At 44.1% G+C, this 22,942-nt stretch overlaps 1 protein-coding gene across 2 annotated transcripts in view; it reads right to left on the reverse strand.

Annotated features, from left to right (window-relative positions):
* The window catches only part of DPP6 (dipeptidyl peptidase like 6), a 767,813-nt gene that overhangs the window by 664,443 nt on the left and 80,428 nt on the right, over positions 1-22,942 (reverse strand). The window contains exon 1 of one of the 2 annotated variants that reach the window (XM_054021143.1): positions 17,125-17,309. The exons of the other annotated variant lie outside the window; for it this stretch is intronic. Within the exon in view, the coding sequence (XP_053877118.1) occupies positions 17,125-17,175 (51 nt within the window). The 5' untranslated portion in view covers positions 17,176-17,309. Of the gene's footprint in view, positions 1-17,124; positions 17,310-22,942 lie in introns of those variants that run through there. 2 annotated transcript variants of the gene reach the window in all.

Genomic DNA, 22,942 nt, shown 5'->3' on the forward strand with positions numbered 1-22,942 from the left:
CACAAGGAGATTTGGGAACAATACATTGGAAGCCATACCATGGTGTTTGAAGAAGGCACCGAGGATTATGTCAGTTCACCTCTGTGCACGCTGGGTAATGACTTAAACAGGACGTTTTTATAGGGATCATAACAGCTGCAAAACACCCAATGCATTTTTACTGGGAAGGCTAGAATGATTGCTTTGGAATCAGATCAGCTCCAAAGAGACAGAAACACACAGGTATCTACCAAACCCATTACAATCTCAAATGGCAGATTTATTTTCTTTTTTAATAAAAGGAAAACAAAATGAAATCCCCCAACTATGTGAAAGCATCATTACTGTAATTTAAACCACTCTGGACCAAATCCTGTTCACTTTATTATTGCAAATATTCAACGGAAGTCAATGCATGCTTAAAATATTGTGCTGGATATTATAGGGATTATATAGAAGTGTGTGACCTCTCATAACATAGATCAGGGCCCAGCAACCTTTCAGAAGTGGTGTGCCGAGTCTTCATTTATTCACTCTGATTGAAGGTGTTGCATGCCATTAATACATTTTAACGTTTTTAGAAGGTCTCTTTCTATACGTCTCTAATATATAACGAAACTATTGTTGTATGTAAAGTAAATAAGGACTTTTAAATGTTTAAGAAGTTTCATTTAAAATTAAATTAAAATGCAGAGCCCCCCGGACCGGTAGCCAGGACCCGGCAGTGTGAGTGCCACTCAAAATCAGCTCCCGTGCCGCCTTTGGCACACGTGCCATAGGTTGCCTACCCCTGACATAGATTATAAGAGTAAAGGATGAAAAAATTGTGGAACACGACATTTGTTGCCATCATATTGATCACTCTGCTTGTGTGTTATATCCATTCCCCCAACCTTGTGTCAGTCTTGTCCCTGCAGATTGTAAACTCTTCAGGGCAGGAACTGTCTACTACCCTGTTCCGTGTCTAGCACACAGAGACCCCATTCTTGGTTGGCCCTTAGGCACTGCCATAATAAACTTGTTAACTACAAATACCAATTGATAGATTATAACTCAGCATACTTTCTTCAGGCAGTTCAGTGTTCTAATAATATTTTTTCAGAGTATGCCTGAGTTATGAAGCATGGTGTGAGAAAGAACATGTGTGTTAATATGTATCATCGCTAGATATGTGCAGTAACTGGAATTTCCATTTTCCTGAAAATACTGCAATTACAAAATTTGTTAGTTCCCAATTGGTCCAAACACAAAAACATTTGAAATTTCAAATGAAACAAACTTCAGTTCAGGTCAATCAAAATGTTTCATTTAAAATTTCAACATTCTAATTTTTTGGGTAATAAGAGAGCCAAAAGTCATTGTGTGTGTGTGCGCGGGGCGGGCGGGGGGGTTGGGGGAAAAAGAGTCAAAACCTTCCATTTCCAAAATGTCAAAACTGAATGTTAGAGAGACATGGTTAGTGAGGTAATATCTTTTATTGGACAAACTTCTGTTGGGAAGAGAGACAAGCTTTCGAGCTTACATAGGACCTGAAGAAGAGCTCTGTGTAGCTAAAAAGCTTGTCTCTCTCACCAACAGAAGTTGGTCTAATAAAAGATATTACCCCCCTTGTCTCTCCAATATCCTAGGACCAATATGCTACAACACTGCATACAAAATGGAGTATTTCAATCTTAACACTTTTTTTCCATTATTTTTTTCAAAACAAAATTTCATCAACATTGATATGTTCTTGTGGAATGTTTTGGTTTTGATGAAACAGCTTTTTCCAATAGAAAAACATTCCTTTGGAAAATTTTTGACCAGTTCTAATCATTCAAAGACTGTCATAGCCATTTAAAAATATTTAATAGCTTACTTTTACACATAGGATAATGTCTGGTCCAGGAATAAGAGTACATTGCTGTCCACCACATATGAAAAACTCTGCTCAGGTTTTTGATTAAAGAAAATGAAAAACACACTAAACAAACACAAACACACAAAAATCACGTGCAAAAATCGAACTTCTACAATATTTTCCTTACTTTTCTTTGTAAATGAAAATAAAACAGTAGATACTGTAGGTGCATTTTGATTCGCACGGAGAAATGTTATTATAACTAATTATTCATTGCTCTTATACATAAAATTTTTCCATACATCAACCAAAAGCTTATTAATTTCTTAGAAACACAGAAGCACTCTAACACCCCAAACTAGCACAATGGAATCCTGTTCTAGGTAACACACACACACCAGGAGACAGTCCTTACCCCAAGGAGCTTAGTCTAAATAGACAAGACAGACAAAGAGTCAAAGGAGGTACACCCATTTTACAGATGGGAACTAACACACTGAGTTTAAAGGTACATCTACACTTATAATGGTGTGTAGTGTACGGACACTACAAGCCCTGCTAGCATAGGTATACATGGCATTGTAGCTGATGAGGCACAGCTTAGGGGACTACAGTAGAGTGCCCTACATACCTGAACCCCCAGAGTACATACCTATAAGACTCTCTACATGCCCAAGCAGTGCATCCCACATCTCTACTGCTATTTTTGACAGTGTTGTGTCCCTCTGCCTCTGGCTGCTGGAGCCTTTCTGCGCCGCAGTGAAAAACTCCAGCAGTGAGAAAAGGTTATGACGGCAGTAAAGGCTCTGGCAGCTTCTCGCCGCCAGAGCCTTTCCCCAACTGCTAGAGCCTTTCACTGCAGCGTGTGGCTACATGTGTAGTGCCTGTACTCTACATACCATCGTAAGTGTAGACATAGCCTAAGACACTTACCCATAGTCACACAGGAAATCTGTGGCAGAGCTAGGAGTTGAACCCAGACTTGCTGAGCATCAGTTCAGTGCCTTAGCTGCAAGACAAAGGTTTCCTCTCAGGAACTATACAATGTTACATCAATACCTATATAAAGCTAAGGCCACCATGACATCCAGAGCTTAGTTTCTTTTCTTTTGTGTATTACCTTTATTGGCATTTTGATGTCGTTTTCATTTTACATTTCCTCGCTTTATGACTGGATACACTGTAGAAAAAAAGGAAAAACTGACATTTTATAAATGGGCCTATCTGTGAGCAGATGTCCCAAGCTTTCCATTTTAAACAAGTCACAGTTGTCTTACATGGACTGCAGCCTGCAAGAGTCAGGAAACCACTGGACAAAGCAATTTGAGTTCATGCAGCTGTGCAAGCAAACGAGTGGTAACAATGAAATTTTACTGGACTCTGCAATCAAAAAGGATATCAAGGGCAGCTCATGCTGTAAGAGGAGAATCTTGTGGACTATGTGAGCCGAGTGACACATTTATTAAAAAAACAACAACAACGCACTATTCAGGTGAACATCTGCATGTTGATCAGACCTTTAGCATTGCATTACCATATGTTTGTCCTTTCTCATGTTTATAGTTATGTCTCTAGACTTGCCTTTCCCACCAGAGCAGGAGGTATTTGCATTAACAACTTCTTAAGCATCTCTGTATTGGAGAAATGTGGCATCTGATTTTCAATTATATTTTCTCACACTATAGCTTTGCATCAATAGAGTTGCATTAATATTCTTTTGCTTTTTATATCAGCATGTCTTCTTAATAGCTGGGAATTGTTACTGCCTTTCTTCACGTCATAAAGTTGTTTCTGTAGAATACCATTTTTGCCTTTCCTCACACCATCACATGACATTCTTTCTGCTGGCAAATACACCTCTACCTCGATATAATGCTATCTTTGGGAGCCAAAAAATCTTACCGCTTTATAGGTGAAACCGTGTTATATCGAACTTGCTTTGATCCACCGGAGTGCGCAGCCCCGCTCCCCGGAGCACTGCTTTACTGCGTTATATCCGAATTCGTGTTATATCGGGTCACATTATATCGGGGTAGAGGTGTAAGAAGTGTATAGTAAACAATACCACCACACTCCCAGACTACTTTCCATGCTGGTATGGATACCCAAGTTGTATCATTATTTTACTGACACCGTAGAATTCTGACCAGACTCTCTCACTGATGTTGTTTCGTCTTCCCTCATTTTATAAGAGCCACTGTCCCCAGACTTTCATCCATGCTTCCTTGCCACAAACACTGATTGGCATTTTGATGTCATTTTTGTTTTACATTATAGTGCTTATGCCAGCATCTTGGTGATTGATGCCCCATTTATTCACAGAAATGATACAGCCTGGGAAACAACAATGCAACTTCCCCCCCCCAAACCACCTCGCCAATGTGTTTTAACCCTGCTCTAAAGGGACCACTTATAGGAGCGGGGAAATCATTCGTTTTCCTTGCCCAGTCAGGTCCACCTGTGTCTGCCAATGAAGGTGCCAGTTGTGGTGGTACTCTTTGCAATGGGGACACTAGTCCACAGCTGGACTAAGACCATCAAGCAGTCAATGGATATTAGAAACTTTCATCAGCTACTAGCCTGGGCTGGACTCAAACTGACCTAAAAGTGAAAGGTTTCACACCCCCATCACCAACCCCGAGGCCTCCAATCTCTTCCATCTTGCTTAATATCAGTAAGCGTTTACCTTTCCTCAGTCACAGCTACACGCAACAAGCCTTCTTTACAATAGCAAAAAGCAGAGGTCTCAGCACCAGTGTAAGCATTTGTCAACCACGAACTGTTAAGACATTATGTCAGCATTATGTTCCAATGTCACAATGTACACAACAAATCTTTAAAAACCTAAAGAGTACAGGTAAAACAAATCCCACACTAAAATAAAATGCTTTCTACTACAGTCAAACCTCAGAGTTACGAACACCAGAATTACAAACTGACCAGTCAACCCCACACACCTCATTTGGAATTAAAAATACGCAATCAGGCAGCAGCAGAGATGAAAAAGAAACTCCAAACAAATACAGTGCAGTATTGTGTTAAATGTAAACTACTAAAAAATAAAGGTAAAGATTAAAAAAAGATTTTACATGGTAAGGAAACTTTGTGTTTGTTTCATTTAAATTAAGATGGTAAAAGCAGCATTTTTCTTCTGTATAGTAAAGTTTCAAAGGTGTATTAATTCAATGTTCAGTTGCAAACTTTTGAAAGAACCATAATGTTTTGTTCAGAGTTACAAATGTTTCAGAGTTACGAACAAATTCCATTCCCGAGGTGTACGTAACTGAGGTTCTACTGTAGTTAAAAGCTGTAAATCTCAAACTCGATAGACAGATAAGAAAGCAAATTAGGGAACCTTGTAAAGAAACCCAAGAGCCGCCCATCCAAAATACAGAAAGAGTTAAATGCACATTCTGGTATCACTGACATCATTGTGCCTTTCCTTGTATCATAATTTAATCTCTCTAGATTTGAGTTTTCCTTTCTCTGCATTTATACACATCAAAAGACTTGAACTGACACCTGTTGGCTCTTCCTGGTATAACAACATAATTCTCACTGCCATAGCTTCTACTTTGTCCACACTGAAGCTAGTTGCCAATAGGCTTGCTTTGGTGTTACTTGCATGTCTTTGTTGGGTAAAGTGCTAACCATCCCTTCACACTGAAAACAGTCTCATTTTCTTTACATCATGGCTGGATCTCCTTTGACTTGACACACCTTTGCTTTACCTCACTTCTTTTCAGAACATCAGCCCTGATTTTCCTACACTGCCTCAGAATTCCTTTGACTTTTTACCACAGCCATTGCCACAATGGACTTTGACTGACATTGCAAAGAAACTTGTTATAAAGTTTAGTATCCTCACAAGTAGCCACCACGCATACTCAGAGCCAGCTTCAAACCTTAAATAATATTCCAAACTGGGGTTAGGTACAGTTTAGGGCTAATAAATATGTAATTCATTAAAACACAGCCATTACTGATAGCCCTGTGTAAGTACTCCTAGGTGGACACCATGTATGTTAGATGTTCCAAATTCATGTTAGCAATATGGAATTGAATTGATATTTATTGTGTGTTCACAGTATCCCTTGGAATGTGTTGGCTATACAACCGTGCATCAGTTTTCAAATTACTAAGTGAAAAAGCAAAAATTACACTACCCCAAGACAGAACCTCTATAACCATAAAACATAGACAAGCTGAAGATCCCGGGAAGTCCACTAAGGAACTTGTTACACCAAGCTAATTAAATTGGAAAGTGCTTGTCCAGCACAGTGCTGGACACCAGTACAGAACTATAAGACAGATGGCTGGACGGGTGTTAGACTGTTGTGTCTGTGTTATAGTCTTCTAATAGGTCCTGATTCAGTAAAGCACCAGAGCATATGCTACCCTTTAAAATTAAACACATAATCAAGTATTTTGCTGAAGTAAGGCCAAAATAGGGAATATGCCACTGGTGTATATGATAACCATTATTGCTTATAAACATATGCGCCGACTCTATGGATGCTCTAGGACTGGAGCACCCACGGGAAAAAATTGGTGGGTGCTCTGCACACACCAGCAGCTCCCTGCCCCGCAGCCCCAGCTCAACTGTACCTCCACTCCGCCTCTGCCTCCTCCCCTGAGCACACCACATCCCTGCTTCTCCACCTCTCTCCCAGCACTTGCCGCCGCAAAACAGCTGTTTCGCGGCGGCAAGCGCTGGGAGGGAGGGGGAAGGAGGGTGAACATGGCGTGCTCTGGAAAGAGGCAGGGCCGGGGCGGGGATTTGGGGAAGGAGTTCAATAGGGGCAGGGAGAGGGCAGGGACTTTATGGGAGGGGTTGGAATGGGGGCAGGCAGGTGCGGAGTCGGGGCGGGGCTTGGGGGGTGTCGAGCAGCCACCGGCACCAGGAAAAAGTTGGCACCTATGCTTATAAATATCATGTATTTGTTTGTTTGCCTTAGGTAGCATCCAAAGACACCCAGCCCCCAACCAGGGTACCTGTTGTGCTAGGTGCTGTACAAAACACACAGTAAGAAACAGTCCCTTTATAAAGGCAAAACACACCTATAAAAACAACTTTCTAGAGCTCAAAAGAAATGAAAACAAGATCAACAGAAAATTTAATAATTTTAATGTAGCTCATTGTTAGATTCTTTTACATGTTTGTATCCAAGGAAGGTGTCCAGATCATCTAGAAAAGCATCTTTATTAAAAAAAGGATTTTAACAAATTTAAAATATTAAGTTGCCATACAGTATGCAGAAACAACACAGTACGAGAACAGTATGGGACTGACCGACACTGAACTTTCCTCACTGGCAAAGCTCCCAATGTATGGGAACATTAGGCAGGACTGGGCCCTATTCAAATTAAGACATGCTGTAATTTTTTAACTACTGCTCCATTCACCAGCATTTCAGATATCCTTCCTATGGACCACAGATCTGTTTTTAACTGGATCAATAACCAGAGTTCATGAAGAGTAATATTCTTGCATTACAATCATTTGCTTCACAAACTAGATCTTCATGAAAGGTACTTTCAGCCCTCTTAAAGCCTGATGAGAAGACATTAGTACAAGTATGTTTTTCACATCCTCATAATTAGACACACAAAAAAAAGCAATATAAACTCATTTCTGGGATGTTCTGGTTGTGTTATATATTACAGAAAAAAACATTCAGTATTTGTAGTTTGGCATGTTTCCGCTACTATAATTTCATTTTCCATCTGTGTTTTTAATAACATCAGTGCAAAAGGGTAACCAAACAAAACATGCTAGATATCATCCTTGATTGCCATATTTCTAGCACACATCTGCATCATCAGTAAAGTCATAGCTGAACAAAAGTCCTGGAGTCTGGCAAATGCTGTGAGCAATCTGAGGGACTGATGAGGTTCTGCAGGTAGAAAACATGCAGAATGAGACCACATTCACTCCAATATATACGTGACTGTGCACAGTCAATTGCAGAATCAAGACCTGAAATTGTAACTGCCTGAGTTTTAAGTGTCTTGCTCTGTTTTTCTTTTATTTTCTTTCCTTGCCCTTCCCTCTTTTGGTAAAATTCAATATATTTCACCATTTCAGATCTGTAAAATATAATGAAAAACCCTTACTGTAATATAAGAGGGTGTCTCTAGATTCAATCCTGAAGTCAGTTATTCAGGTAAATTCTCATTGAGTTCAATGGGAGAAGTAATCCCATTAAGTTTGGTGGAAGTTTTGCCTGAATAAAGGCTGAATAATGATTTCAGAATTAGGTCCTTAAATGGGTTACCAGAATTCATCCCCAGTGAACTTACATACTGTCTGTATGCATGCCTGAGCTGATAGAATCATCTGCCAGGCAGATGATTCTAACTCAACCTAAAAGGGATTTCTCACACTAGAGCTGACCACTTTGCTTATCACATATGCTGTCTGCTGCATCAGGGCATGCAGCAGCCATGCGTGCAGATGATTTTACTGCATCTGAAGGTAAGCCTGATGTTTGCCAGTTCTGGACCATCTTCAGACTCACGGAGATTTGATCAAATTAGTGGGAGCTTTTCACATTGACCTGTTCTTTAACAGGTTTGGGAGGATATTTTCACCTGGAAAAAAAAAACCTGAAAACAATGGGCCACATCACCCATGAGGCCTTATCTATATTAGGTGGGGAAAAAACAAAAAAACAAAAAACAAACCCACACATCCTCTGTACTGCAATGGGAAAGCTTTGGGTTTGCAGTTCCTGTACAATACCTTGCAGACATACACAACAGCAATCCTAAGTGTTTTACAAGCACTGGTTGTAACTCAGATCCAGCTGAACTCTTGCCATCTGCAGTGGTTTCTCCCACAGGCCAAAAAGCTGCAAATGCTGCAACTGCCAGCTCATTCAGTTCTTTTAACTCCACCCCACCCTCATATAGTACAGCAGTGAGGACCCTATATTGGGTGACCAGATGTCAATTTTATAGGAACAGTCCCAATATTCAAGATTGTGTATTATACAGGCACCTATTAACCCCCAACCTCATCCTGATTTTTCACACTTGCTATCTGGTCACCCTAACCCTTTAAACAGATAGGCAGTTCCCATAATGCAGTGCCTAGCATTTGGAAGTTACCTGTAGGTCCCCCACAACCCACAGCAATGGCATTAAGCATTATGGAATACAGGCGAGTCTCATCTTATGTGCATTTAACATGCGCGAATTCAGCTTTGCACGGTTGGCAAAAACAAAAAACAAACAAGAAAAATATCAGTTTAAATACTGTACCTGTAGTGTGGGCGATTCCTCCCGTCATTACACTCAATGTAATTTTGACTATACACGATTTTCGCTTTACGCGCTGACAGCGGAACGTAACCCCAGCGTAAGAGGAGACTCACCTGTAGTTGCTTCAGGAATTCCCAGAACTGCACTGATACAACCACGGATGCACCAATATAGCTCTGTTAGAAGCAGCATTTCAGTGGGGACTTGCTAAACCATTGCAAGGGCAAGCAAGACATCCAGATATTTCATGCAGTCCATGCCTGCAAGAGCTTTCCTCAAAGTAGTGTAGACACGCCCAAAATGGGTGGGACTGGCAGACCTGCAGTTTCCATAGAACCAACCAAGGCGGCTGCTGAAGAAACAATGACAGCATCCGTGCCCCTGTTCTGCAAGCTTGATATAGTTTAAAAACTTCACTTCCAGCCATCACCTTCCTTTTGAAGATAACACCATACGAGTCGTCTGTATTTGGTACTCCACAGTAGGAAGGCCTCACTTTCTAAATGACAGCACTGTGCATTAGTGGATTATACAAGATTTACCATACATAAAACAATTTAATAAATTGGCTTTGCTTGGTAATCTCACATGAGCCACTGTGTATCAGCGTAATATATAGATAACACACATGCACCAGAATCCCAGAAAACAGAACATGTTTACATATGTACTGTGCTTTTGAGGATATCAAACCACTTACATTAATAGATTTAAAGCCAAAACAGACCATTACAAATCAACAAGACTGATTTCCTGTATACCCATGCCATAGAATTTCACCAAGTGATTTTTGCATCAAGACCACAATTTCTGGCTGTGCTAGAGGATATATTTTAGAAAAAAAATCCAATCTTGTTTTAAGCACTTCAAGTGATAGAGAATCCACCAGGTTCTTAGGTAAGCTGTTCCAATGGCTAACTACCCTCATTGGTAAAATTGTGTGCCTTATTTCTAGTTTGAATTTGCCTAGTTTTGGCTTCCAGCCATTGGATCTTGCTACGCCTTTCTCTGCTAGATTAAAGAGCCTTTTATTATCAGAAATTTTCTCCCAACCTGATATTTGCTCTGTGGTCACTATGGGCCTGATTCTCCATTGCCATCCCCCTTGTGTAGTAACTTACACCCATGCAAAGTGAGTGCAAAATTCTAACCAATCAGAACAGTACCATCTGATACTCATTTTGCACAGATGTCGGTGACAACACATGGAGGGAGCATGGCAACAAAGGACAACATGCCATATCTTCACAGGACTTGAAAAATTAATTCATCAATGAAAAGTAGGGAACTTTGATAGGCAAGTGAAGGGTTAGGAGGTTAAGCCATCAATCTCTGCACAAATTTGGATTTTTTTTTAAATAAATAAAATTTCTAGACTTTATTAGTGACAGTAACCTTCCAAATGTGGACCACTGTGGTGTTGTCTTCCTGACTCTGCAGGCAAAGACACAGCTCGGGGGCCTCCATTGTTTAGAGATATAAGAAGCAACAGCGAGTGGAATTGACAAGATCTGGTCACAGTCACAGCTCTATTCAGAAACCTGTGGGTAGTAGTAAAATCAACAGGAATCATGTGAATTTCCCCTTTGCTGCTGCTTAGGAAAGCTTTGAGGAGCAGATGCAGGCATTGGAGCTATTCACAGGAAAGGAAGACCCCCAAAGAGGGAGGCTTGAGGAGGGGCCAACTAGACTCTGAACAATCAGAAGACTCAGAGGATGAGGGGGGGAATGAGCAAAGAGAATGCTGCTTCTCCTTTCTAGCTATCAGGAGGAGGCAGAAAAGCTCTGATTTATCAGACACTTGCTAACCTAAGGTTAATATGAAAGTTGGAGCACTGGGGCAGAATTATGATGGAAAGTATCATGATATGAGTTCCTATCCCTCTGCCCAGTGGAGTAACTACAATAGTGCAAGTGATGCAATCACGCCAGGGCCAAGGAGATTATCAAGGCCCAACCAGATGAGCCTCCAGAGTAGAGTGGAACCTGCGGGTCCCTGGAATAAGAGGTGGCTGGAATGGGGGGCCCCCCTCCAGCCAAGGCAGCCCCAGGCCCTGAGCACGCACAGCTGGCAAGGACACATGGAGAAGGCATGCAGGAATTGCAGCACCAGGAAATGTGGAGGGGCACAGGCAGAAGATGCAGCCCCCTCCCCCCTTTTCCTCCTCCCCCTGCCCACAGATGGAGCACAAAGAAAAACTGGGATGATGGAATGGAGAAACTGGGGAAGTTTAGGGGAAGGAGAATGGAGCAGAACTGAGTGGAGCCAGGGGACTGCAGCAGAGCTGATGAAGGTGGGGGAGGTGGTTGGAGCACAGCTGAGGGGGATAATGGGAATGTGGGATGGAGTGGAGCTGGAGGGGATGGGGCGAAGCTGAGAGATGGCTTCTGAGGGCTGGAAACAGGGCTGGGGCAGGAGGATTGGGGAGGGGGGGCAGTGGAGAGGTAAAAGGGGCTGAAGGGGTGATTGGATTGGGACTGGGGGGTAATTGAGGGAGAGTAGGGGGAGGGGACAGGATCAGAACTGGAGGGGAGCAAGGGAGGCCATGGGGGAATGGGGGCTGTAGGAGGATGCAGGAGAGTGAGGAGATGGGAGGGCTGGACTGTGGATATGGGGAGTTGGGGGGAGCTGGAGATCTGGATTAGGCTGTGGGTGGTCTGGAGAGAAGCTAGAGGACGGGGGCTGGATTGGGGTGGGGGAGCTAGGCCAGAGCTATGATAAAGGGGAAGGAATTCAGGCTTGGGGAGGGGGAGCTGAAGGGGGCAAATTTCAGAATCAGGAAAGGGGCTCTTAACCTATTATTGCACCAGGTCCTTTGCAGCCTTGATACGCTACTGGCTCCACCTTCCAAGTTGGTAGATTGAGTGCTGGGCTTCTCACCCCAGTGTTATCCCTGGACCTTTCACATTGCCAGGCACTGGGGGGAAGGAGGCGACAACTGGGACCAGAGCTGCCATGGAGGCACAAGACAACTGTGAGAGTGGGCCTGACCTCTTGAGGTTCCCACAGGATCTGCAGAGTTTATGGGTAGGTCCCATGTCTGCTTCAGGGGAGCAGAACCTGTCCCCCTGTGGAATGATGTGGGGTAATTTCCATGACTGGGTCCTCAGGGAGATTTCCTCTCCCATCCCATCTTAGGTGTGTCAAGATGCTGATTTCCACTTACATGTAAGACAGCAACAGAACAAGCCCAGCTGGTCTTCGGGCTTTTCTGCTAGGCCTCGGTGTCAGCAATTTGAATATTTTGGCACTTCCTAGAGCACTGCACAGTCTGGGGCACACAACATCATAGTGTAATCCATTGGCCAGGGTGTGTTACATATTCCCCTCTATGTCGGATCCAGAGGAGATGTGAATCTGTTACAGCTCCCAGACACAGAGCCTGACCCTTTCGCTCAAGCTGTAGAGACTCACGCTTTCGGTTCTGGAAATCCTGCCTTCAATCGTTGGCGTGTCAGCCAAGATAGCAGTCACCCCAATAGCACACCAACGATGAACTGGATGTGCGATCAAAGTATTGCACGCTCTAAAGAAACAGGATATGTGGGGCTCAGAGAAGAGGAAGCCAGGGTGAAGGGATAGTCAAAAGTGGGAGATTTCACAATGTACTTCAATGTGTGGATTTCCAGACATATCAGTTGCCACATGGGCTGATTACACTGAATCAGTGCAAAGACAACTGTACTCTGGCTGAGAACCATTATGGCAAGTTTCAGCCTGATGCGATTTATATCTTCAAGCAATAACCCTAGGAATGAAATATGGTGAATAAGGGAAATCACAACAGATCATTGATGTCTTTTATTTATTTTTTTAATATGAATTTATTACTCATGACAGGCACCAGACTGACAGACCAGAGACTGAACAGCAGAAAGAGCAGTGGCAAATCAAGTGTCTCAATTTGTTGCACCAACATGTCTCCAATATGACACGGATGGTCCTCTGGTGATGGTGAGAGAGTAGCTCGGTCTCTATATCCGTCCAATCCTTGGGCGCTCTGAGGCATCAAACGGGATGCCAACTGAGTTCTTGTGTTATGAACACTTGCCACTAATCTTATTTGACAGTCACCTCTAAATAGCAACAGTTTTTGGCCACAGCTAATGTGGCCTGGATTTTAATTCAGCCAAGATGTGAAAGGCTCCATATGTTCCTACCCTAACCATCTTAGCCCTCCAACTAAGCATTAGCATAATACAGATACAAGGCCCTATACATGCATATACATACACAGTGTTTATCATCGTAAAATGTAAAAGTGATGTAGCAGCCTAAGATATGTCTAGATACTTTCTAAATACAGACAATACTGTAGCCAGATGATGAAATTCAGAACAAGAACTGGACAGCAGCACCACTCTGTTGCTAACAGACACAATTGGCTCTATTGATGTGCATGTTCCTCTCACTGCTCCTTTGAATAATAAATTGCTTAGACAAAACACAGTCATAAAACGGTCCCCTCCATACAGTTCTGCCCTTCGTTATTCGTGCACAACTTCACTAAAGCCGTTCTCTCACTGAACTCTAAGTGCCAAGTTCACAACTGGCAAATGTGGGTGCAACTCCACTGACTTCAATGCAATTGTGCCTGCCATGAATTCGGCCCATTGGGTTTTCACTGGTGTAAGTGGGAGCAGTCTTTGGTCCTGTAGGTCTCACTGCTTTGGAGATTCTTTTCTAAAACAAACAGCTATGTATAAGAAACCTGGCACGTGTAAGATGACAGCCGCTGCAAAGCCAGGGAGCTATAGATTTATAAAACATGCATACTTGGAATTGTATTCATTTGCCAGACTTGGCTCAGATTGATGGGGAACTGAAGGGAATAAAGTTCTAATTAAAATTAACTAATAAGTAATAATTGTATATAAGGACAGGAGCATTCAAGTCCTGCTACCACACAATTTGAAAAATATCCTGACAAGCTCATGGAATATGACCTAATTTATAAAAGAAAACAATTGACCATTTGCCAAAACATTCCTATGAAAATAAGAAAAGCTCCATTATCAAAGCTGTGAACTGTGTTTCCATATAGGATAGTCCCTCAGCTCAAATGATGGATAGGAAAGAGTTGAGTAAAATAAAAACGACACTTGTCCAGGTAATATTTTTTTTAAGATAGTGTGAAAGACTGCCACAGGGATACAAAAATTTATCTTACTCTCACAAGCATGACTTCTCTTTTGGCTGGTCTAATTAAAGTAAAAAAAGACATCCCCAGATGTAGTGACACCGTGAGCTATCACCACACTTCTTGGGCGCATTGTGAGGTAAGAGGCCAATGGACCAAGATTCTCACACACCAAGATTCTCATTTTAAGAAGAAAAGTTTCATTTTAAGAGAGATTTTTAAAGAGAGAGGAAGAAAATCAATATGTACTTAGTTGCTTGTCAAGATCCCAGTGAAACTGTCAAAAAAACCCACCACAGCGAGCTTTGAATTTTCAGTGACCTTTCAAATTCTGCCAGGTAATTAAGATAATACATACTGTAATACAATCAGAGTCACTTCAGACAACACACACAGGCACACACACCACATGCAGGATTTTTTTTTTAAGTACCGGTATATTGCCATGTGCATTATCTAGCAAGGACACTTAAAATATTAGGCTTTAATATGAATGACCAAAGACTACATTTTTTCCTAGTAATAAAAATGATAAATGGGTAAAATGAAACTTACTGAAATAACACTTTACAAAAAGTGGGTCACGATAAGAAAGGCACCAGTTGAAGTTACTAGAATTTCCATTAACGTCAATGGGAGTTTTGCCCTAGACTTCAGGATCGGATCCACTAATGCTACTTTGAGGAAAGGTAAGAGCTATTTAGTATTTTCTGGCTAAAATATTCTGAGACCATCACATTAAAAAAAAAATCAACCCTCACTTTAAATATTAGCTGCATGCTCAATTGCCACAAACCAATTATAAGTGCTTATGGCCAAATTATGACAGAAGCAAGCTCTCCTCCAAGTAAAACAAACCACCAAAATTTAGTATGGATCTAAGTCATCCATGTCAGTTTAACAGTTATGCTCTTCTAAAATCTCAGAGTATGCATTACAATTCAGTTCAAAAATATTTTTTCAAAACCAAGATAAAAACTGGCACTGGATTTGGGGGACAGACTGTTGAGTGGCCGATAAGATGTTATGGCTGCAGTTTAGCAAGACCCTGCTAACCCGTAAGTCAGTGGCCGAACCTCCATTGAGTCCCTATCGCATCAGGCTCTGATGGGGCGGACAGCTCCTACAATATTATTTTGTTTTTAAATCAGGCACTCCAGCCTTGCATGTCTAGCACAGAAGTGCTTAGATGGATCCATTTTTGTCACACAGAGAACCACCACCAGAAGATACAGCAGTTTGAATAAGTAATAGTAATGGGATCCCTTCCCTCCAATTATTTCTTGACTGTAGAGACCAAAGGATAATATGTTATAGTTTTTTATTAATTCTGTGACATTGTGAATGTAAATTAGGTTAATGCCGACCTTTAAACAGACAGCATCATCTCAGGTGGTTCATTATTCTTTTAGTGGTAGATACCACTCTAGTCAAGGACTATAATGACATTTACAACAGTAGTTTAAAAAAAAAATCAGATTCCCGTGTGCTAGCGAACCCCAGCACCAAGTATTTTTACAGGCATAATAAAAAAAGAATATGCTGCCATCACATTTAACCTAATATTCCAGGGGGGAAATGTTTGCAGAAGTTCCTGTTCAGTTCCCTTACTTGAATTCACAGGTCACATCGCACTGCACCTTGCTGTTAAAACTAATGCTAGAAAAAGCAACACGGTTGCCCTAGTAGTAGAGAAAATGAGTTATTTTACCGCGGGATTTAGAACACCTTGGCCGTTTCTTACACGTTTCAGGATGGGGGAAACGCGTGCTGCCTTCGTTACATTAAATGTGAGCATTTCCCTAAGAGGCGGGCACGCGGAATACAAATCTCACATGTTTGCATTGGGTGGTGGTGGTTGTTTTTTTAATCATCAACAGGTGTCTTTAAAAGGCTTCAGGGTTATTTACAATAAGTTGTTTTTGGAAGCCGAGTCCTCTATAAAGACATCACGTTTCACGGCATCCCTTGCTCAGCACAAAGACCGCCACGACACAGCTGCAATCCACTTTCACTACCCATGGCATCCCTGCAGTTCGGCGAGTATCAGCTCATGCAAGCAAGGGGCGGGGGGGAAATTACCCCAGGCAAGCAAAAACCCAAACACCTAAAGCGGCTCAAGACAGCAGACAAAATAGACAAACATCTCTCTAGCAGCACAAGATGGCAACCGGCACCTCCTCCGGGAGATCATCCGCCTTTGGTGGGGGTTTCCCCCCCATCCCCTTTGGCTGAACGAGAAGGCATCCAGGGATGGATGGGCGGAGAAAAAAGAACATACATCAAGACAACCGCTATAGTCACGCAGGAAGCAGAACAGGAAGAGGGAAAACCCCACTATGGCCCTCAAGTTATCAAAGTTGTCTGTGCAGCGATCCACTTCTGCTCGCCAGCTCCCCCCCAAACAACCTCATCCCCTTCTCCAGACATTTTGTAATCCTGGGGCGCGAGGTTCTTGCGATCACCCAGCCAGCCTGTGCCTGCTTCTCTCTCTCCACAAGGGTCCGGGCAACAACATCAGCAGCTCCCAGCAAAGTGCAGAGGCTGCAGAGCTGTCGCCTGCGTTGAGGGGGGGGGGGGCTCCGGGGGGCTCCCTCCAAACCCCCAGGTTCAAATCAATTCCCCTCTCCCTGGCACACAGCGTAACAAGGGCAGGAGAAAGGACCCGGACACACGGGGAGCCTCTGCCGAAGCAAAACCCTGCACTCCACAGACACGATTCACCATCACCCGAGCCTGAGAGGAGGGATCTCCGAGCAAAGCGAAAGTGGGGGTGTGGGGGCCGGCCAGGGGCACCCAACATGCTTCCACTACAGGGGGGAGGTGAGCCTAGTAGCAAACCCGAGGAACGAGCCCCACAATTACTTACAGTCGTTGGAGGCGGCAGCGGCCACTTACCATCATGTTGCCTTGCATTTTAGCGGTTTTTATCATTGGCTTTTCCTTCATGTTCGCTGTGTGCGTGAGTGCGAGAGAGTGAGAGCGGCTCCCCCAGAGTTACTTAATCCAGCGGCTCCAGCACTTTAGCCACGAGCCAGCTTGCCCTTGCGGTGGCTCTTTGGTGGGGCGGGGAGGCAAGGGGGGGGGGGCTGGTGTCTTTCCACCTCTGTAGAAGATAATTGACAATTGTTCCCCTTTTGCAAAGGAAAAAGAAGAAACGTCCTGCGGGAGGAGGGGGAGGGGATCCTCAGTCAACACCCAGCAGCTTCAGCTCCTGTCCTGCGAGAGCTCCCGGGTAAACAGAGACACGCACCAGCCCCAGCCCCAGCCCCGCACGCTCACTCTCTCACACACACACACACACTCGGACGCACGCACGCAGCAGGCGGCTATTGCGAGTAGCCGGTGTGATTTGTCTCAGGAGCGGGAGCTGACTGGTACTCGCTGCCGGCCGGCGGGGGGGGCGGGTCCGCGGGCAGGCGGCTCACACCGGGGAAGGGAGGAAGCGCCACTTGCATCAAGGTCCAGCACATTCAGCCCCAGCTGCGGGGGAGTGTGTGAGAGTGTGTGTGTGTGGGGGGGGGGGGACAGCGATACGGAGGAGGGAGGGGCAGAGCATCCTCCCGCCCCTCTCCCGGGGGGGGCGCGCACGGCTTCAGCACAAACAGGAACCGCGCCGTCTGGCCCGGGAGCCGGACCCGCCCCTCCCCGGCGTTAACTCTTGCCCGGCCGCGGCGAGGCAGGAAGTGGACCCGCCCGGCGGCTGCCCACAGGGTGGGGCTGTAAATCCCGGCCTTACCGGGGGGCCGGGGGACGCACGGCGCGTTGCCATGGTTACGCTCCTTTCGCCTGCCCCGCTGCACCCCGCCCCTCCTGCCTAGACTCCGCTCTGCGGGGCCACCTTGTCCCTCCTCCCGGCCCAGCCGCGGCTACGTCCCCAGCCCTCCCCCGAGGCTCCCGGCTGCTGCTCTCGCTCCTCCGGCACCGCGGGCTGCAGCCGCATCCCGCCTGCTGCATTCTAGCGTCCCCCGCCTGCCGCCGCGTCCCCAGCTCGTCCCCCCGGGGGGCTGGTGCGTGGCCTGCACACACCCAGCCCAGCCGCCCTGGAGGGTGGTACTGTTTCCTCGTCAACCACACCCCTCTCAGCCCCTCTGGCTGCTGCGGCTCGGCCCAAGCCCCTGTCCTTCATTCAGCACGCTGGTGCCTGCCTCTGTGCATCCCCTCCTCTCTCCGACCCTTCCTCCTCGGGCTACCCCCGGCATTCACAACCCCACTTTGGTCTTGGGCTGCCTGAGAGAGAGCCAGGATTCATTGACAGGCCAGTCACTCTAATGCGATGACCCTCCTGCTGCAGTTTTCTTCCACAGGTTCTTCTGGCAGGGCAAAGAAATCGCTTGGAGAGAGGGACGATGACTCCTAAAGGTGTAGGGGGGGGGGGTGTTATGTTTTTATGCCTCCTTTATTAGTAACGTAAAACAAACCCCATCCTGTCTTTTTCAACGCTGTTGAAAACAGGCAATTTGGAGGATATACAGCAGCAGAAAATTCAATACAATCCTATTAGCATAAAACCTGAGGCTGCTTAACACCGCATCAGAGAAATGTTGGGATGATCATCGAAAAGGCTTTCCAAAAATGTCAAGGCTCAGGAGCAATATATTGTGTGAGGTTTAACCCTGATGTAGGCAGCAAAAGCGGGATTTAGAGAGGATGCAATTTGGGAAATGCCAAGAGAGGGGCAGATACTGTCTATATTTCATAAGGCCAAACGTGGGCCAGTCTCTTGCTGGTTACTCCTTGGTTCACCTACCAGTCTTGCCTCACTTTTTCATTTTCCTCTTTAACGTGAGCAGGGGCCTCATGCTATCACTACTTTCTCCAATGGAGGAAAGCTAGAGGTGACTCCTGGCGGACCTAGCCGTTTCTGTTTCTCACTACACCAGAGGAGGGCGCTAGAATCAAGCTGGGGGCTCACTGGCTGACCTGTTCAAATGTTACTTTTAGGGGATGACAGACTTTTTAAAGGTACAATGTCCTGCTTCTGAAACATGTATCAGCTTTCCATTCACCAACCACCCCCAGTGACTATAGGGTTGCATTTGGATCAGGAGCTACACATTCCTGAACTAGCTAACATTTTAAAAATTCCCTCTTGAAGAACAGCTCCTGCTCTCCCTCCTACCTGTGTAATTTGCCCAGTGGCGCTGTCAGGAACAGCAGCAAAGTGAAACTGATACAACTACTCAGGGAAGTAGTCTGCCTAGGAGGAGCAAAATGGAACTGACTAGGATGCTATCAATTTCACTTTTCAGGGCTCTGCTGCTCCTTCTGGTGCTGATAGATAAATATTGACTGTAGGAATAAAAGAATGCATTAAATCAAAGGGGAAGGAAAAGATCCTGAAAAGAGAATTGTAACCAATGGTTAAAGAAGATTGAAACCGGAAGGAAGGGGGGGGGGGGTGCATTGCTATTCAAGCCAGGCACAGGAGGCAAAACTCCTTTTTTTTAAACAGAGGAGGAGGAGCTGCATGTCTCTATATTTCCCCTTTGCTTTAACCTCTGTTTGTAACTCACTTTGCAAAAAGGTTTATACTCTGGACCTTTACTGTTAAAAGCACAAGCTTGAGCTCAAAAACTAAGGCTCCTAACTAGCAGCTGTAGCAAACTCACTAGCTTCTTAGGTGGACCAGCCAGGAGAGGAAGAGACAGACCCACAATCTCCTAGTGTGGGTTACAACCTACTTTGTTTCGTAGCTAAAAGAAACTAATTAATAAGTGACTATCCACAAAATGGACTGTTGGTTGAAAGAGGCTCAGATAGAAGCCTTGCTCCTACGATTTAGGATTCCCACATGTCAGAGTGCTCAGAGAAACAGACACATGCAAAAATCAAATTATTCTGTAACACTGTCAGAAGCCTATCTGCTCTAGAGGACAACTCTCCAAAAAGAAGGGCATGGTGGCACCCCTGGGTCGGCTTCTTATGGTTGGGAACTGCACATGGTACTAGAGCTAACCCTGCCTGGCTGGCCTGCTCGTACAGGAAGATTTACAAACATCTCACCCCCGCTTTGTTGATTTTGTCAGTTCAGTTGCCTTTATGGGGTAGGTGCTTAAAGCTAATGTATGTTGTTCATCTTGACTGGAAGGTCTTCACTGTGCTCCCCAAAATCTTGCCTCCTGCTTTCTTTACTTCATTTTTTATTTTTATCAGGCTTTGTCTATTGCATCTGAGTGCTTTATCTTCAGATGTTTTAATTATGTATGAAGACAGAGTATTTGATACATGCTTCATCGTAGGTAGTTCCCATTTGCCTCCTGAATGATTTTATATACCAACAGAATCACTTACTAACTCTGGCAGCAGTCTTCCCCCCCGCCCCCAATCTCTCATAATGCAGCATATTGGTTTTGTCTGCTTACTCTTATTTAAGGTCTAATTTATGTGTCTTTGGCATTGCTGTAGCAATTGCTTTGATTAAAAGAGTCTAGTTTGAAGTTGAGATTGCTGGCAAAATGCTTGGTTTCACTTCTGATACCATTCAGGTTTCTCCCCCTCCGCCTTCAGCACAAACACTCCTGGTCCATTTGGCTAGCATTACTGCACTGTTGCTTTTCCACATTGGCCAACGATCCCTCGCTTTCACAGGCCTTGGGAGGCAGGCCAGTCCTCGTCCACAGACAACCCGCCAACCTTAAGCATATTCGCACCAGCAACCACACACCGCACCATAGTAACACTAACTCAGGAACCAATCCATGCAACAAACATCGATGCCAACTCTGCCCACATATCTATACCAGCAACATCATCACAGGACCTAACCCGATCAGCCACAACATCACCGGTTCATTCACCTGCACGTCCACCAATGTAATATACGCCATCATATGCCAACAATGCCCCTGTGCTATGTACATCAGCAAACTGGACAATCCCTACGTAAAAGGATAAATGGACACAAGTCAGATATTAGGAATGGCAATATACAAAAACCTGTAGGAGAACACTTCAACCTCCCTGGACACACAATAGCAGATTTAAAGGTAGCCATCCTGCAGCAAAAAAAACTTCAGGACCAGACTTCAAAGAGAAACTGCTCAACTTCAGTTCATTTGCAAATTTGACACCAACAGCTCAGAATTAAACAAAGACTGTGAATGGCTAGCCAACTACAAAAGCAGTTTCTCCTCCCTTGGTGTTCACACCGCAACTGCTAGCAGAGGACCTCATCCTCCCTTATTGAACTAACCTCATTATCTCTAGACTGATTCTTGCCTGCATATTTATACCTGCCCCTGGAAATTTCCACCATATGCATCTCATGAAGTCGGTATTCACCCACGAAAGCTTATGCTCCAATACGTCTGTTAGTCTATAAGGTGCCACAGGACTCTTTGTCACTTATTACAGTATATATGTTTTCCAATGCTGTACAAAAAAATGGGAGTGGGTACATTGGGGAAAGAAAAAAATCCTTTACAAAACTGAAATTCCTGTCTTTGTGGCAAGTTCTGCTCCATGACATCGTCCCCAACCCAACCCCAGGGTAGGATGGTTTCAGAACTGAGTCAGCAGCCGATCACCAAAGGTTTATGATCCATAGGATGCAAAACACTGTCTGCTTCCCCCACAGAAAGGCATAAGCAATTTTTTTTTAATGGCCATCATAGTGCCTTACACAGAGCCAGGAGGCTACTTAGTGAATTTGAAGAGGTAGGTAAAATTCTTGACATGAGAGATAGCCACCTGTATCATCTTCCAAGAGATTTTGGAATATTCTTTACTGATGAACACTTTCTTATGCCTTCACATGTATCCATCATGTTCCAAGAGGTTGCCAAGATTCAGGCTACTGCCTTTCCTGACACTGGCTGAGGATATCTGTCATGCATCTATCTATTTAAATGTCATTGTAAGGCAAATTTTATATAGTTCCAAGTGATACTTCGCTCTATTGGAGCAGGAATTGACTTTTATGACTCAGGCATGACAAGGTAGGTAGCTGGGAGCTGCATGAAAATGACCTGCTATTTTTCACTTCCAATTTTGTTAAATTTATTTTGTTAGTACACACTTGTAATAGGTTGAAAGGATTGTCCAGGACGTCTTGATTTATAAGGGCAGGACATTTGCTACAGTGGCCATTGTCAGCAGTGGCTGTTTTGGGTTTAGGACCAAATGGTGGGAGTCAGAGGATTTCCACAAAGAAAGTTCAAATGTGTGCACAAAAAATGCCTTCATCATAGCAGCTTTTGTCACTTCCCAACTACACAGTTAACGCCAATGCTATATAAACCATTATATAGGGTCAGAGGTAAGCTTTCAGAACAAGTATGGCTAATTGTTCCTTGTGTGGGAGCCCATTGCAATTTCACTGGTGTTAACTATATACTTCAGTGGACTTACTCCTTCTTTACATAAGTGAAAGTGTTGTTATTAGAATCAGGCCTTAATTGCCAGATTTCAGAGGGAGCCACTGGCTGCTGAGTACTTTGGAAGATCTACCCATTACAGGCAAAGACACTTCTCAATGGGAGACTCTTACACTCAGAAGGATTTATATAAACCTGAACAAGACTATTTCTCCAAACTTCAGCTGCTATCACGGTAACAAATATAGCACCCTGTATGTTGTCGTTTTTATGGGTCTGTTTGAGAAACAGTACTTTTCTCACTTGTACCATAAATATTCAGCTCAGTGTGGGTTTCATTATGATGGGGAGGACTATCTGGAAAGCAACAGAGATCACAAGAACTATTTCCTGTTCAC

This window comes from Malaclemys terrapin, chromosome 2 (genome assembly GCF_027887155.1).
Source record: "Malaclemys terrapin pileata isolate rMalTer1 chromosome 2, rMalTer1.hap1, whole genome shotgun sequence".
NCBI lineage: Eukaryota > Metazoa > Chordata > Testudines > Emydidae > Malaclemys > Malaclemys terrapin.